The sequence below is a fragment of the Melanerpes formicivorus genome, unplaced genomic scaffold (assembly GCF_026170545.1).
Source record: "Melanerpes formicivorus ecotype bairdi unplaced genomic scaffold, bMelFor1.0.p_v2 SCAF_19, whole genome shotgun sequence".
NCBI lineage: Eukaryota > Metazoa > Chordata > Aves > Piciformes > Picidae > Melanerpes > Melanerpes formicivorus.
This window is the reverse complement of record NW_027142371.1, coordinates 2715225-2733064: the sequence shown is the minus strand read 5'-3', so window position 1 is coordinate 2733064 and position 17840 is coordinate 2715225. Positions and strand designations below refer to the sequence as shown.

The window sequence follows — 17840 nt, the reverse complement described above, 5'->3', positions numbered from 1 at the left end:
TAGGAATTGCAGCATAACCCCTTGGTAGCTGATAGTTGATTACAATTAGCTTTACTTTGTGTAGGAAGCTGTTTGAACTTACACGAGTAGCACAGCTCCTGCTAACATGAACTGTCAGGCTGAAGAGTTTCTTGGACAGAAATGTAACCAAGTCCTCAGGGGTGTTTACCAGCTCTGATTAGCTGTCTCAGGCAGAGTTAACCACTGTGGCTAAAGCAAAGGTCTCTAGCTGTTCTCTTGGCCTCTGGTAGAACTAGGTGTTCTTAGTGCTGGAGTGGCTGAATGGATCTTAGTCCACTCCTCAGGAGCACTAGTTCGTGGTCTGCCATGTCATTGTAAACTGGTATCAGCTGACAGGAGTGGTCTAGACAGTAAATGGTCACTCCTGAGGTGAAGATCTCTGTCCTGCTTGGCTTTGTGCACTGCTGGTATGAATGGACAACTGGGATACCTGCTTCAGGCACCATGACCTCATTTGTCTCTCATTCTGAATTTGCCTTGCCACAACATCCTATTTTTTCTTTTGTCTTTCATCTACAGTAGTCAAATCTCTAAAACTGGTCTATAGCTCAATATTCATCCTAGTTCTCTTTTCCCTTCCCTTCCACCCTCCTTCCCAAACTGACTTAACCAGTCAAATTCATTGAATGGCATCACTGTGAGAAAGTAGAATATCAGCAGGTCAGGTATAGTTTATCTACTTAATCATTTAATGCTGCCTGAAGTAAATGAAAACTGCATAAGACTGAATGGTTGAACAATAGTAACAACTCTGTTCTGGTTGCTCTTTATTATAGTCAGTAGTAATTGGTGGAATTGTAATGCCAATAAATGATAAATACTCAGTTTTCTTTTTTTGTGGTCTGGTTCAAAAATCCTTGAGATTATTTAATATTTAAAGTTCCATTTTGTCTTCTAATTTTGCAAGCTCTTCTGTCTTGCTTGAATGTCTTAGTTGAGCTGATCTGTTTCACTGCTGCTGGTGAATGTTTAAATGTTAGCAGGCATCTGTCCACACAAGAGCTACAAGGAAGAGAGTTGCTATTAGTCTGTCACATGCAATTTATAGATAACCTTCAGTACAGGGCCCAGGATTGGCATTAGTGGAGCTGTTACCTGTGTAATTGGTAGCATGCAGCAGGTGTGTGTGCCTGGGATGTTTCTCCACATGTTTTGGTTGATGAGTGCCCTGGCAAACTGCAGACCTCTCCTCTCATCAGAAATGTTCAATGTAGTTGTGTCTGGCAGTTTTATGTTGACCTGCTGTACATGAGGGTAGACATGGGAATAATGCAGTCTGTAACTGTTCTAATTCACCTCTTTGAATCCTGCAGCTTGGCTGAAGAGGAAATAAAGGCAGAGCAGGAGGTGGTGGAGGGGATGGATATCTCCACTCGATCCAAAGGTAAGAAGGAATATTTCATCTGTGTTCTACAACACAGAGATATTTGTACACCAAGACAGTGAAGCTGTGCAGTCTACCCCGAAGCTGCTCACGAAGAGAGGCTGTTGTACTTCTCTGCAGTGACTGTTGGCTGTTGGAAAGTGGTTCTGGTTTTGCCTGCTTTTCTTTATATGCCATACCTCCACCCCACCCCCCTCACATTGTTGTTATTTCTGGTTAATGAATAACCAGCTTAGTTTAAATTGTGAAAAAGCACCAGCCTCTTGTATTCTCTCACTTATCACTGCTTCCTTTAAAGTCCTTCTAGATTTGCAGGGCAGGAGAAAACAGCAGTAGTAAATAATACAGTCAGGTGATGTTTCCTGTAGTAACAAATCCTCATTTTCCTAAGGATAGGAAAGCACAGCAACATTTCTGGTTCCACAAAAATTGGTCTCTTGAGCAATATGGATTTCATGGACATGTGTCTGCCCATTCCTGACCTAAGTTCAACTTGGTAGTGGAGTTGCAAGTGACTGAGAATTTCTGGATTCTGGAGTTTTCCTTCTGGATTAAGTTCAGGCAGATGATGTTGTCTCCCAGTACAGAGCAAGCCAAATATGCAACCATCTCTTATCAGTGTAACTGTTCCCACTGTCATTTGGAGTGGGGAGACAGAAATGCTCTTTAGTCAGAGTACCTGCACACAGCTGTTTGCTCCAGTTCATTGTAACTGGCTGCCAGCTGCCTGTCCAGCTCCTGTTGTGCTGCAGCTGACTTCACAGCTAAGCTTACTTGAAAGCCATTTATGTAGAATGGAGCCAATGGTTACTTCCATCCTTTCTGAATTCTGGCACATACTTACCCTTCTACTATAGGGGCCAAAGTCTGGTTAGCTCTCATGTGCAGGTGTAATTGTCCTGAGAATGTGGCACAGATAATCTGCACTTCCTTGGGTTTTAATGTGGTAGCTTGGGTAGACAACATGGTTACAAAATTGCATTTAGGTCTTATTTGTCCTGACAGATAGTGAATTTCTTGTTTAATTTCTCCTGGTGTGGTAAGATGAGGTTGTACCTGTGATCTGACAGCTCACAAGAGTTTAATTTGCTCCTCTTGCTCCTTTTTCCTGTGCTTTCTCCCTTCGCTGCTTCTAGGCTCCATCACTGGACAGCTTTCAATGTTTGCTTATCTCTGTATTTCACTTTTCTAAGCCAGCAGAAAGTAAACTGGGTATTTGTTGCTTTAATGGTGGCTGCTGAGTGGGGATAGCTCCTAGCCTCAGATCCCTCCCCCAGTTACTTCCTTTGTGGCACTTGTCAGATCCCAGCCATCTTGCTTTCCCAACCTAATCTAGGAATTAGCAGTAGGAGTTCCTTGCAGTTAGATTTGCAGGTTTGCGTGGGAAGTAGAAGGATCATAAATGTAATTTGCCAGAGCTGGCCATATTATAGGCCTGCTAAAATTAATCACTTTGGCCTTCTGTTACTTGGATTTAGGCAAGTTTCTCTGGTGGAGTGTTTCTGCAGCAGAGAAGTCACAAATCAGAGTTTAAAAACCGTTGTTACGCTCAGCGTGAGGCAGAAAATAGCAGCAAGCTTCTAAACTGCGGGGATAGTGGCAACACCGTTTCCTCTGGAGCCCTTAATCTCCTTCAGAGTTTTGCTTTGTGTCCTTAGAAAGGATGCAGATGAGGAAGTGGAGCCTGTGTAGGGAAGCCCTGAAGGGAAGCATGCAACTCTTGTTGGGTTTTTTGGGGGGTTTTGATGGTCTGGAATCCTGTGTAGGACTTCAGTTGGTGGTATTGCATAACTTCACACATGTCCTGAGAAGCTAATACTCTGCAAGGTTGTAACCCAGCCTGCTCTGCTGCAGTTTGTGCAGCTCATGTGATGCCATGCCTCAAACCTGTTGCTTTAAAACCAATTAGCCTGATGCAGATGTCTTCATGAGCATTCTTGTTTTGGTATCCACAGTTTAATTGTTATGGATCAATTCCAGTTCAGTGTAAACTAAACTGAAACATGCATTGTTTAATCTGTAACAAGGGTGCTAGCACAGCCTTTGAACTGGCTTGAGTGAGGTGGTGTTTTCAAAGCACCCTAAGCTGGTCAGACTACTTGGTGCAGCAGTTTTAGCCACTTCCTTCCATACCTAAGCTGGCAGGAAACGAACTGAACCATAAAACATGAATAGTGTTCTGCTAGCTTAGTGTGCTGTAATGGCTTGGTAGACTGCCAGAAGTGGTGTAAGAGAGAGGGTAGGAATATGCCAGCTGGGTGCAGGAGGTAGAGAGCTCTGCCTGCAAGCATTTAGGCTGTAATGGATCTGAAGCTTAACCCCCTTGATGTCACTTCTGCCGTAGGCTTTAGAATGTGGTATGTAAGAGTGAGCTACAGCTTTGGTCAAAGCTGTGCGGTCCTACGCACTGCTCTTCAGCTACATTTTTCTGCCCTTCTCCTTAGGTTGGCACTGCTGCTTCTGCTGTTGCATAGTAAGCTGTATCAGACAGCTGACCTAGCAGAAAATCGGTCATTTTTGGTAGTATTAGTCTTTGTCTGAATCATGAACTGATCAACCCTGCTGTTACAAAAGTGCCTGTCTGCAAAACCTTGTGGGGACAGGCATCTGGAGCAGAGTCACTGCAGCAGTGTGCTGCTTCACTAATGACAAGGTTTTATAATACACCACTCCCTTGATCAGAACAAAAAGGCAGAAGGCACCTGAGAACTGGAAGTGGGAAATGAGAGCTTAAAGAGAAGTCCACAATCATAAAATGGAGTCAGCAAAGGGTTGGTGTTTAGCAAATGAGAGAGCCGTGGATTAGATTATTACAATATTTTGTTCTGTGCACACAATCCATTCACACATCTGACAGAAGTTATATTGCTGCTCCAGCCCTATGGCCTCCTTTGAACTTTGTTTATGAAATATTTCAGCATGAGGCTTGCAAGGCCTTCTGGAGATTTTTTCCAGGGTATTTCTACATTGTGGTTCCAGAGCAGCATAACTAACTTGGTTCAGCATCGTTTTGTCTTCACTTATACTCATTCTCTTTGGACAGCAGTGAACTCTCCCCTGGGCTTTTTTCATCCTAGGAAGAGTTCTCCTTTTAGTTTTCTGCTAGCTTATTTTACCTACCTGCCACCAGGTAGTTGTCATGGTGGATGAATTTACATGTAGGTGTCATAGGCTTCAGCTACTCTTGTGACTTGTCCAAAGGAGCTCTTTTACTCTCTTCTTCCCATCATCAGCCATATATCAGCTAAGGAGCTCTTAGCCAGTCCTCTTTCAAGTCAGTTAAGCACTTGGATATAGAAGTGGTTTTCTAGCAGCTTCTCTCCCTGAGTCAGGCTGCTGGGAAGTTGGGTGGATGTAATTTCCAGGAGCAGACATGCCCTCACCAGTGACAACTAGTCATTAGATTGTCTTGGCTTGTCGTAGCATCACATATTGAGACACTACAGCTTCACAGTCGGCATTCTGACTTTTACAGGTTTTGCCCTGCTGCAGGTTTGTGTTGAAAACTTTGGTGTTAGGGGCTTCTCTCAGTGGTAAAAGGTCTGGAAGTTATGAATGTGCACTATATCCTTTGTAGCAGCTTCATAATAGCACATCCTGTGTCGGATTTCTTTGCAGGGATACCAAGCATTTAATCACATAAAGATGAGATTCTCATTCCAACGTGAAATGTAATTTGAGAGCCCTCCAGTGAACAGTAGTGCACCTCCAGGCTTTTATCTCCAGCACAGAGCCCTTGTAACCTGGTAATCAGCAGGGGGGCGCTTCGGGAGTGCCTTGGGGCAGCAGGCTCCCTACAGCCAGACTCTATAAACAATTTCCATCTCTTACAGGCCAAATTGTTGGGAAGTGTTACTTTTTCTGTACCTCCCAAAGGCCTGCGAAGGAGAAACAAGTAACAGTGTCTACTTGTGCTTGAGTAAGTCTGCAGTGTAGGAGTTCATCAGGATTTACACAACCTCTGTTAGTTAGTACATTAAGCAACTGGCTTGGGTTAGTTGCATCAGTTGAAGTTTCTGGAATGTAAACAGGGCTTTAGTGGGTGATTGCAGCTGCAGCATTTTCAAGTTCTGGCATAAGTTAAAATGCCTCAGAGTTGAGTGTAAGTTCTAACAGATTTATCCATGATTTTGTTAAGTGTTTTGAAGATAATTAAGCTTGCTCTGCTATTATAGGTAATGGATTCAAAAGTCATAAATCCATTAGCAGCCATTCAGGATAATAAATATAAACTGGGAGACTTCACACTTCTGGAATCCATATAAATGAATAATTGAAGCCTGTTCTAACAGCTCTCATTAAAGCCTTACTGGTAGAGAAACTAATGCAACTGTAATTGATGCTTAGAAATACATATGCAGACACCATGCCATTTTGGTTTTAGTCTGGAATTACTTTGATTGCTTTGAGCTTAAGCAAGTTTTTAAATTAAACCCCCAAGAAGCTGGATGACAAGGAGAACATAAAGGGTGTAAGGTCATTGGTGCTGAGCAGTTTGTGCTGTGTTCTTACAGCACGACCTCTCGGTGTTACTTTTTTACCAGGAAGAATTACATTTGAGTGTCCTGGGAACAGCAAGGGAAATGTTTCTCTTGTACACATTTCCTGAGTTGACCCCTGCTTCCATGGAGAAGAACAAGACTCTCCTCACTTAATACTCAGCAATGGTCCCTATTGAATGCTTGCAGTGCAGCACCTGACCTGTGTATAGAGCACAGAGGGTATGGCTGTGTGCCGTGTGTGCAGCAGGGTAAGATCCCTGCTATCCAATAATAACACACTTCTGTTTGGGTTTAGATTTTTCCTTAAGATGAACTGTATCAAGTCCCTGTCAGAGTTCATCTACCTGAAACCTGTATTGCTGTCACATGAAACTGGACTGTGAGGTGTAAAATCAAGTTGCTTGAGGATTTAAGTATGGTTTAGACTGCTGCTGGGAGCAGGAGTTTACTAATCCTTCAGGCACAGGATGGCAAACTGGACTGAGGGTTTTACACTTCAGGTGGAGCTCAGGTTAGCTCCTTCCCCAGTGGATGGCTTGCAGGAGCACTCATGGGTTTTTTTGTCAGTGCCAGTGGTGTTACAGAACAATTCATAACACAGTGATGGAAACCCAGGTAACTTCTAATGAGAAGTGAAAAGGTGCTTTCAGGTGTCTGTTTTTTTTCCGTTGCACTGGAAACACCATTTTGAAATATGGCTAAGAAAGCAAAATTACACACTGAAAATTTGTGAAACAAGTGGAGTAAGGTGGCTTGGCAAATGAATCTGTTAGTACAACTGGTTTGTCAATGGAATGGTTATTTGTTCTCTTCCTGTCCTGCCCTTCACTTCATACACAGAACATTTCATTTCATACTGACCCTCTGAGTGCTGAGTAACTGCCAGTGATCCCTGCCTTTGCAGTTAGAAAAGGTGGGTGCACAAATTGATGGTTATCTAAAAAGTTTGATTCAGGCTGACTTGCTAAGTATCTGGCAGGAGCTTTGTAGAAGCAGCAGGAGGTAACAGAGATGTCTGCTAACTGGGGATAATCATAAAATCAATAAGGTTGGAAAAGACCTCAAAGATCATCAAGTCCAACCTGTCACCCAGCACCTCATGACTAACTAAACCATTGCACCAAGTGCCACATCCAATCCCCTCTTGAACACCTCCAGGGACAGTGACTCCACCACCTCCCTGGGCAGCCCATGAATAGAATAGAATAGACCAGACCAGACCAGACCAGGTTGGAAGAGACCTTCAAAATCATTGTGTCCAACCTATCATCCAACACCACCTAATCAACTAAACCATGCAACCAAGCACCCTATCAAGTCTCCTCCTGAATGCCTCCAATGCTGGTGACTTCACCACCTCCCCGGGCAGCCCATTCCAATGGGCAATCACTCTCTCTGTGTAGAACTTTTTCCTAACCTCCAGCCTAAACCTCCCCTGGCACAGCTTGAGACTGTGTCCTCTTGTTCTGGTGCTGGTTGCCTGGGAGAAGAGACCAGCCTCTGCCTGTCTGCAACCTCCCTTCAGGTAGTTGTAGAGAGCAATAATCTGGCATGGTGAGATACTCTCCTAAGGGAGATACTGCATGCTCACTAAACATCTTGTAAAAGATATTTGTTTAGTATAGAACAGATCACACAAATTCTCACTGTTCCTTTTCAGAGCAGGAACTTGAATCCACCTCCTCAGTCACCATCATAGTCACCAAGTGACTGCACAGCTTCCATGGGATCTTTTCTTTCCTCTCGGATTTGTTTCACATTGTTCAACTAACAAATATTGAGTCAAACTACAGTAGGGGAAGTGATCCAGGTTAAAAATTAACTTTCCTCCTGACAGCTTAGTCTAACAGGGATACATTTCTGGATCTAGTTCACAGCTCAAGTACACAAACTCTGCTGACACAGATGGAAGAGCAAAGGAAGAAGCAGAGGCAGCGTGTTCTAAACAGGGCACTGCTGCTAAAAAGGTCTCGCCCAAAATGCAGCTTGAGTGGTTTTTATCTTAATGTATTTCAGGTCAGATTTTGTGTTTTGTATGCTCAGGCTGGAACCATAGGAGGGAAGTACACTAATTCAAGGAGTTTTTGAAATCACTAAGCCCTAGATGACCTCCAACCACCACCTCACCCCCCAGGTCCTTCCCCGTTTGTAAGCAGTAGGTCCAGTGAGGCATCTCCCTGATAGGCTCAGTTACCAGCTGTGTCAGAAAGGCTTCTTCCACTTACTCCAGGAACCTCTTAGATTGTTTCTTCTCTGCTGTGTTGTATTTCCAGCAGTGCCCCATTAGCACAAGTGCTGGTGATTTGGAGCCTTCTGCCAGTGTCTGTAGAATGAGCCTCCTGAGCCTCCTCATCCTGGTTGGGTGGCCTGTACCAAACTCCCAACAGGATCACAGCTTTGTTGACCTTTCCCCAATCCTTACCCAGAAGCACTCAACCTCACCAGCACAGTTGTTGAGTTCTGCACAATCAAACAGTCCCTAACATACAGAGCTACTCCAGCACCTTTCCTTCCTCTGCATATCCCTTGCGAAGAGCTTGTAGCCGTCCATTGCAGCACTCCGCTCAGGACGTTTATCCCACCACATGCCACCTTCTGCCAGCTTAGTTCCTTGAGATGGGAACTTCAAGCATAGATGGAAGCTGTGACTTTTTAAATTGCTCCTGTGACTTGCTTGGTTGAACTTGAGAGCTCTGACTCTTGAGAGACACTGAAGAGTTATGCTGCTTTCTGTTTGTTGCTCCATCTTGCTGTCAAGGGTTGCTGCTTGACTGGAAGTCTTGTCTTAATGTTATCACTTTCCAATCCAATTTAGCAGGTTCTACAGATGACTAAGGCTTTGAGGGAACATATTTATATCAATTCCATGAGCAAAGCTGTCAAGAACTGTTAATCTTGTTTCTCTGTTTTGAAAGTGTATGCCATAAATTAGCACAGCACTCGGCTAAACTACAGAAATAATTGTTGTTGTGCTTGAAAAGATACTAAAATTGGAGCTGAGGTGATTGGTCAGAATGATGTGGGAAAAGGAGAAGGGGAAAAAAAAAGAAGCTGTTTCACTAAGTGACAATATTGAGAGTTCACTTAACAGTGGCATTGCTTAGCATGTCTGTGCTTCCAGTTTTGTCAGCCACGGGGTGAAAGACAGTAGAGAATTTTTATTCTGTGCAGTGAAGGAGTGTGAATGACAAAGCAGAACCTTTTGTGAGTGTTTTTCATCCGTGCACGCTTTTGAACCCTGTTGTTTGTGTCTGGTTTCTTAGATCCTGGCTCTGCTGAACGCACAGCACAAAAAAGGAAATTTCCCAGCCCGCCACATTCCTCTAATGGCCATTCACCACAAGATGCATCAACAAGTCCTATAAAAAAGAAAAAGAAACCTGGTCTATTGAACAGTAACAATAAAGAGCAGGTAAGAGAAGTCATGGTCTTGTTTTGATGGAGTATAAAACAAGGAAGGGTGTAGAGACAGCTATCAGGAGCTCTCTCTAGGAAGCTTCGTTCTTGGTACGCTCAAACCTGACTGCTCACTTTTGAGTGCAGGGGTTGTAGGGGTTGACATCATAAATTGGATTTGGATGTGCTTTTCTTTTTGTTTTACATCTGTGTGAGAAAGGGCACCTCATGTCTTGGGGTTTGATTCCATAAAGCTAAGAAGATGTTTAACCGATCCATGCAATATTGAACAAAAGGATTTTTGAAGGCCTATGATAACAATAATACTAATAGCAGTTGTTAATTAAAGCCATTAAAAATAAATGCTCAGTGGCATGACATTCTAGCTGAAGAAGGATCTGCTCCATCAGTGGAAGGCTCTCATCTGTGTTCAGCCCTTACTGCCAGTTCTTAGCAAAAGTCCAGCTCTGTCCTTGGTACTCTCCAGATCTGCTTCTCTTCCTTGAAATTGCTGTCAGTGTAGAGTCCTACCAGACCAGTTAATTCTGACAGTACTTCTCAGTCTTCAAGCTTAAAACATTGAGTGTCTTCTGAATACTGAATTGATAGTGTTTGGTGTAGTCCTTAGAAAAACTTGGCTGCAGAAGACTTGGACAGTTTCTCATTCATTGTATGACCCAAGTGAAAGAATTCCATGAAGTGTATTGGATGCAAATGCTGGGAGGAGATCATCTGGGAGGAGATTCCATGAAACCTTTAGCCTTACTGAAATCCTCATCTAATTTAATGATGACATGCCTGTGTGCTTTTCAGAGTGCTTTTATGTGTCAGTGTTTCTGGCCAGGATCATAGAAACACTGGGTTACATTGTGAGGCTTTAAAGCACTGATGTAAGAATATCCACATTAAATATTATCCCGGTGCAATGTTGCTGCTTAAGAAGGGAAGTTGAATTCCTAATGGCTGCAGTTGTCCTGGAACAAGGACTGTGACTAAACCAGACCTTGCCAAAGAACAGTGACAGTGTCCAGTGTATCTCATGTAAGGATGATTGGCCCATGTAGTACTAGTATGTGCAGGCATGCTTGCACTGCTTTAATGTGGTCACTTCGGCTTTTGGTGAGCTTCACTGTAGGCTGTATACATTCTTCTGCATCCTGGATGTTTTAGTGGGGAGGTGCTGGCCCACTGAAGTCTGAGCTTCTGACTGTGCAGTGTAGAGGTGGTTTTACAAACTGGGAATTGAGCCTTAGGGTGTTAATTTCCATTTGAAAAAGAGATGTGAAAGCACAACTGCAGTTGCGGAACTTGATACCTTCCCCTCGATAAATCCTTTTCTGTTTTCCAGGTATCTCAGACCTGAAATACTAAAGGCTAGAATAAAAGCTGTCTATCTAATGAAGAGAAGCAGTCAGGCTTGCTTGTTTTGCAGTGATGGTTACAATTTGGCAAGAAAATAGAACCTGTTTAGTTTTGTTTAGCTTTTGCAAGTTGCTTTCAATTTACCCTCGTCTTGTGTGTCCAGTTTGAAATGGGCATGCCTGGAGGTTATTGTTTCTAAAGTAGGTGCAAACCTCTGCCCTCTGTGGTAGCAGGAGTTAAAGGTTCATTTACTGCAGAACAGATGGGAGCTAAGCATGCAGATATTTCTTCTGCTCTCAGGCTGAATTTCAGTTATAATGTAGGCAAGAGCTGTGGTTCCCATTGGCTGATAAATCCATTTGGAGGTGTGACAGCATCACTAGAAACCTCTATCTCAACATTCTACATCATGAAGTGAAATATTTGAGCATTTCAAGAACTGTTACTGAAGTTACAGTTGCATGAAGCTTCGTATCACAAGTTGTGGATGCAGGAACAAGTCTTCAGAATGGGACCAACAGGTTGTTAAAGTATTGAAATACAAGCAAGGAATGATGGAATTGCAGAATGTAGCTAAACCAGGGTAAAAAACATGAACTTTGGACACATAATTGGTCAGTTCTAATGCAATTTAATTAATCAGCTCATTTATTACTACCTTCAATATGGATTTAAACTGAATAGGAAGAGCGATCTCTTTCTCCCCAAACCAGCACTCCAATACTGTTGGTTTTTATTTCAGTTTTCTGTATCATACTACAGATCTTAATTACTTTAACATAAAGCAAACTGCCACCTGTTAGAGGTTGAATTGGCTAGTAGTGAAACTGTTGAGGAAACAAAGCTTTGCTTTCTGAACAAAGTGTCAACTCTTAACCTATCTTACTTTGATTATAACAAGTGCAGATATCCTCTGGTGCGGCTGAGTCATTCATTTTCAGTCCTGTAGGGTTTTCTGCCTGGATTTTTTGAGTCTCAGAACCTCTTTGTCTTCAGCATCCTTGAACAGAAAACAAATTCTTCTCATGGTCTAGCAAAAAATAGACTTCTTCAGTTTGGTTGTTAAGAGCTGATTGCCATGGAATAGTTGCACAGGGTTTCGTTTGTCAGTGTCTTTGACTGGTAGGAAGTTAGTGTGGATGTACTGCTTATACCCACTTCTGAGTCAGAATATCTGTTAAATTCCTTTGGTAATGTCCTTTGTCTGCAGTTGAGGAAATGCCTCATAGCTGCATTTTCACATTCACCGTTGAGATATTGGTCTCCTAGCTGTGGTGCCAATGAAGCACACAAACCGTGTCTCTGCACAATGAATTGCAACATTCCCTTTGTCACTCTGGGTTTCCATATCCCTTTTTACCTGTTTGAATGACTGCAGTAGCAGCACATGTGAAATGCAGCTCTAGCCTTATGCTCTTGCTCTTATTCCACAGGATCTCTTAGAACCTTCCTCTGAAAGTCTTGTCATTGAATATCCATACAGAGACAGTCCAGAAATAACCCTTTGGCCATTTCTGTGGTGGGAACCAAGTACCTTTTTAGTTGCTGTATCATCTGTAGAGTGCAAAAGGAAAACCACCAACAGTAACAGAAAATGGAATGAAATTTTAGGTAGCAGAGTGCTTTGGGAATGTTTGTGGGAAGCACCCTTCCTTTGCTTGAAATCTCACACAGTGCTAGGTAATTGTCTTAGCGATACTGTGATACTGTAATTGCAGGTGATGTCTCTAATGGTGTATCTTTGGACATACATCTTCAGCTGCTTGGGCACTCTGTGTCTACTAATTTGACCCTGGAGGTCCTCTGTGCATATAATTAGACTTTGCCCTTTATCACCAGAAATGTAGCCCAAGCTGGCATGCTGGAGGTTTCTGGTGACATTAATTTATGCCCTTTGTGACTAATTTTATAGAGGATGCTGCAGAGGTATGGAACATGCAGGTGGTTGAGCTGTTCTGAGTCACATGGGTGTGTGGCAGCTCAAGGGTCTAAGAACTTGCAGAGGTATAAATGATGTAGGATGACTGCAGAATTGCCAGGGAGCCAAACAAAATGGTTCTGCACACTGTGAGCCCTTGGATTGTTCCAAGTAATGTCATGAACAGATGGTTTAACATCAAGCAAAAGAAGTCACAGTAAATAAACTGCTTAAAAGAGTGTTTCCCTCCGTGCTCTCCTCAGCAAACCACAGCTGTAATTAATGCCAAAAAGCAAGCAGCAGTTCCCTTGTCATTAAGAAGTAGAAGGTAGCTTTCCAATGAACGTTAGCAGCTCTTCAGAGCTGCAGAAGCTTTGCCATCATCTGTGTCCTCTTTGAGCTGGTGGAAGAGTAGTCCATGCAGTTCCCAAAGTGAGCAGCACTTTCTAGTGCAGGCAAACCAGTGGAGACCGTGAGTTTGAAATTCTGATATGCACTGAAGGGATGAATGAAATCTCTGCCAGTGCTCCCGCTCCCACAGCAGAGGTGGCTGTTCAGGATTTGCTCCTTTGCTGTCCTACTCTACAGTTTGCCTTATGAATCAAAATGAATGCTTGCTTTATTGTACAGAGTCGTGAACAGATTTGTGTGGTGTTCAACTTCTTCTTCCAGGACTAACTTCTTCGGTTGGCCCAAGTTTAGCTGCCACTAAATGTCTGAGTACTTAGCTTGCACAGCCCCATGGAGTTCCGATTTTAGAGGACCTGCTAGCTTCTGTAGCAACACTTCTTTCCTGAAGACCAGGAGTTTTACTGCCTTGTGTTGGATTGCATGGCTCACGCTCAGTGCCCTCACTTGCCACCAAACTGTATTTTTCAGTCTTGAGTGCAAACTGGCAGTCGACCTCTGAATCAGAAGGCAGCTTCTTGAGGGGTGGTGTTGTGCAATGACTAAGATACTGTGCTTGCATCAATGTTCGTCAGACTCTGTGCACTGCTGTTTGCTTGTATGTGATGAATGTGATTATTGGAAAAAATGCAGATTTGTTTTGAAACCAAACCTGTTTCTCTTGCCTACATTTCAGTCAGAACTAAGACATGGTCCGTTTTACTATATGAAGCAGCCACTCACCACAGACCCTGTTGATGTTGTACCGCAGGATGGACGGAATGATTTCTATTGCTGGGTTTGTCATCGGGAAGGCCAAGTCCTCTGCTGTGAGCTCTGCCCTCGGGTTTATCATGCTAAGTGTCTGAAACTGACGGCGGAACCAGAGGGGGATTGGTTTTGCCCAGAATGTGAGGTTAGTTGGCTACAAGGAGTGGATTTCTCTCTTGTCTGTGAGCTCAAAGCAGCTTTTTTTTGCATTCTCAAATGTTTCTGGCTTATTCCTATATTGCCTTTTGGTAAAGCTACCAGAAAAGCCTGTGCAGAGAAGAGGAGGCAGCCACTGCTGCTTCACCATGGCTTCTGTGTGTGCCTGCAGTGTGTTTGCCTTCCTACCACGAGCCTGCAGCTTCCTTTGTGTTTCCATCACTGATGAAGGCACTGTTTCAAAGAGTGATCTCTTCATCAGTCATCACTAATAATGGAAACATTCTGCAGTTCTGCCTGATATAATTTGTGCTTCTACTGGTGTGCTGATCATCTCTGCAGCAGTGCAGAAAAAAACCTGCACTGTAGGGACTACACAAACACCTGGGTGTTCATGCAAGGCTGAGGAAGGGTTTAATCATTCCTGGGGTGGGAATACTTGGCATCAGAGAATCTTTATTGAAAGCAAATTGATTTATTGTGTCTTTTCCCTTGATCATTCATTGTATTTGAGCCCAGGGGGCCTTCTCACTTGTTCACATTGCCTTGTGTTTGGGAATTTTGTGCATTCATAGCTGTACTGTGCATGCTCTTCAAGATGATGGAGAATTGGCTGGGCTTTTGCTTTTGGGGTTGGTTTTTTGTTTGGTTTGTTGTTGTTTTTTTTGGGGGGTTGGGTTTGTTTGTTTGTGGTTTGGGTTTTGTTTTTTTTATTAACCTACTCATCAGCATACTTAGTTTCTAAGAAGGTTGTTACTGTTTTCCATTTGAATGCCAGAATGTTTCAGTGGAGAAGAACTTGCCTGGAAATGTTTGTTGACAAACTCCTCTTTGATCTTAACTTTCAGAAAATCACAGTTGCAGAATGCATAGAAACACAGAGTAAAGCTATGACAATGCTCACCATAGAACAGCTATCATACTTACTGAAGTTTGCACTACAGAAAATGAAACAGCCAGGGGTAAGAAGTTGGCTGTTTTCTTTGGCTTTGTTGTTGGGTTTGGGTTTGTTTTTCAGTGCTTGGATCATATGTTTGCCATAATCCTGAGCTTTGCTTCCTTTCCTGGCTTATGAACCTAGTTTATTTTATCAGATTGTGTGTGACAGCTTCTGTGCTGTCTGCCACCTGTCTAGTGCAGACAGATTAGTTCACCAGGCAAGCTTTGCCTGGTTTTCACGTGTGTGAGGGTAGCAGCAAATCAGAATGTGATGTGGTGAATAACAAGGGCTGTCTGATCTCCTCTTGTCATCGGAGGGGTAGGGGTGGTGTCTCTATGCCTGCAGTGTTACAAGAAAATCTGTTGGCAAAGTCAGCTGTGCAGAGTCATGGGCTCTCTGCAGCTCTGAGCTCTCTCTGAGTACTTCAGCAGAACAGAGGTCATTTCTGGGAATATTCTTCTGAGGTACTGACAGGTTTTGGCTCTTAGAATCCTTTTACCCCGGAGTGGTAAATATTATCCTATTAGATGGAGCCATTAGAAGCTTGCAAGTGCTGCTTTTCAGTAGCAAAGTGTCAGGATCTGTTTATATTGAATTCACAAAGTGTTTTGAAAGTGTGGTTAGAAAGCTAATGTTTAGTGAGTGCTATTGAAAGATTTCCTGTAGGCACTTCTCTAACAACCTGTTGTTTTGGTACCTGCACACTGCAGTTGGTTATGTTCCAGGAACTGCTGCCTTTCCACCTTAGCAGATCCAGTGCAGAGTCCCAGGGATAAAAGTGTGACTGCATATGCATTACCCAGCCACCAGTGTTCTGAAAGTTAGGATTGTGGTGAGAGTCTGAAAAAGAAACATTTGTGAGGCCAGGGAATCTTAAATTCAGTGCCTATATTCTGCTAAAGAATACCTGTTGAGCCTCATCTGATACTCCCCACACAGCCCTACTGTAAAAAATGACAGTGCACTTTACAGTGCCCCTGGTCTTTGAAATGTGTTACTTTTAGCACATGAAAAAAATCAGTTAAATGAGACCTTTTAATTCCTCTTCGCCTGCACATACTTTATGACTTCACTTTTCACAGCTGGGATTGGCATTAGGAGGCAGATGTGAGGTGTCATTGATGTGACTGCTCAGGAGGAATAAGAGGTGTGGGTTTTGATATGACTTTTTTCTTTCCCAACAGACAGAGCCATTTCAAAAGCCAGTTTCACTGGATCAACACCCAGATTATGCAGAATATATCTTTCATCCAATGGACCTTTGTACATTAGAGAAGGTTTGTATGCAGCTATTGGAGGAGGACTCCTCCAGTTTGCTCTCAGTAAGATTTCCGAAGTGTTTGATGGGAGGGGGAGAGTGGTTGCTTGGAATTACTGTGGTGGGGTTTTTTTGGTCATTGTTATTATAAATGCCAGTTCAATTGCAGCTCAAAAAGAACCACTTGCCAACTGCACACATCCATTGTTTTGTCTGAGCTAGAAACAAATGCTCAGGAAAAGCAGTGTGAAGGAGCCAAGCTTACCCTGGTGGCTTCCTGAAGCAATCCATCCAATTGCAGGAGTGATCCTCTGGGGAGTATTCATTAACCAGAGCTGGCATTTGGTTATCATGTCCATTTGAGTGGCTATCCAGGGCTCATTCCAGACTGCTTTTACTGAGCATTCCACAAATCCTGTGATCTCCACTTCATCTGAGTGTAACAGAAAAAAGACAGTCAAGAGGTGGACAATGGGACTTTTGTTCAGCAGTAATCTGAAGATTTCAAATCATAAAGCTCTCCTTTCTCCATCACTTAGTGGAGAGTGAGGCATTGCAGAGCTTTGTTCTGCTAGGACCTGGTGAAGACAGAACATTTTCATTCTCTGGGTCTTTACAGTGGAGGCTGATGCCTTTGTGCAGTAAAGGTGGGACACAACCACCTGACTGATTTTAGCTCATCTAATTACTGTACTCAATGGGTGGACAGGAAAATCAAGCACACTCTCTTATGTGCTGTGAGCAGTAGGTCTTCCTGAGTCTTAGAAAAATGAAAAAAATAGAAGTTCTGTGGTGCAAAACTCTGTCAGTAGGAGAAATCAAGGACTTAGTTTTCTACAGAGCCATGGAATGGAATACCTTGTCAGGAAATTGACACTGAACATGTTTGTTGGATAATTCTTTATTTAATTTGGACAGCACATTTTCAGGGAAGTCAGAAGACACTGGCTTTAGCAGATAGAAAAGTCTTTAGAATCCCAAGTCTTACAGTAGCTCAGTAGGCAGGTTTGTTGTGTGGCTGATGGGAAACAATCACAGAACCACAGAATGTTAGGGGTTGGATGGGATCTCAAAACATCATTTAGTCCAATTGCCCTGCCAGAGCAGGATCACCTAGAGTGGGTCAGGAATGCATCCAGGCATATTTTCTATACTCAAGAGAAGATGACTCCACAACCCTTCTGGGCAGCCTGCTCCATGGCTCTTGTCACCCTCACAGTGTCCAAGTTTTCCCTTCTGTTCCCCTGGAACCTCCTCTGCTCCAGCTTGCTCCTACTGCCCCTTGCCCTGTCATTGGACATCCCTGAGCAGAGCCTGGCTCTGTCCTCCCCACACTGCCCTGCACATCTTCATCAATATGGATGAAGTCACCCCTCGGACTCCTCTGCTCCAGGCTAGAGAGCCCCAGGTCCCTCATCCTATCCTCACAGGGAGCTGTTCCACTGCCTTCCGCACCTTTGTGGCTCTGTGCTGGACTCTGTCAAGCAGTTCACTGAGGTCCTTGAACGGAGGGGCCCAGAACTAGATGCAATATTCCAGAAGTGGCCTCAGAAGGGCAGAGCAGGGGGTGAGGAGAGGCTTTCAGCTTTCTTGCACTCATGTTTCCTGATCCATTGTCCATGTTTCCTTTGCAGAATGTTAAGAAGAAGATGTACGGTTGCACTGAAGCATTTTTGGCTGACGCCAAATGGATTTTGCACAACTGCATTATTTACAATGGGGGTAAATATCCACGTGGCCCTTGT

The 17840-nt window shown here is 43.4% G+C and overlaps 1 protein-coding gene and 1 long non-coding RNA gene across 11 annotated transcripts in view; one reads left to right on the top strand and one right to left on the bottom strand.

The window, feature by feature from the left end:
• Positions 1 to 17840, top strand: part of ZMYND8 (zinc finger MYND-type containing 8) — a 66877-nt gene that overhangs the window by 22530 nt on the left and 26507 nt on the right. For 8 of the 10 annotated variants that reach the window (XM_068149826.1, XM_068149818.1, XM_068149825.1 and 5 more), the window contains 6 exons: positions 1335 to 1405; positions 9171 to 9319; positions 13668 to 13886; positions 14746 to 14859; positions 16022 to 16114; positions 17730 to 17817. In XM_068149826.1, the coding sequence (XP_068005927.1) occupies positions 1335 to 1405; positions 9171 to 9319; positions 13668 to 13886; positions 14746 to 14859; positions 16022 to 16114; positions 17730 to 17817 (734 nt within the window). The remainder of the gene's footprint in view (positions 1 to 1334; positions 1406 to 9170; positions 9320 to 13667; positions 13887 to 14745; positions 14860 to 16021; positions 16115 to 17729; positions 17818 to 17840) is intronic. The other 2 variants (XM_068149823.1, XM_068149824.1) reach the window with 1 other exon arrangement.
• On the bottom strand, positions 724 to 4659 carry LOC137446833 (uncharacterized). Its single transcript, XR_010988722.1, has 3 exons — positions 4526 to 4659; positions 1117 to 1263; positions 724 to 1023 (listed from the first exon to the last, which is right to left on the bottom strand). It is a non-coding gene; the product is annotated as an uncharacterized lncRNA (long non-coding RNA).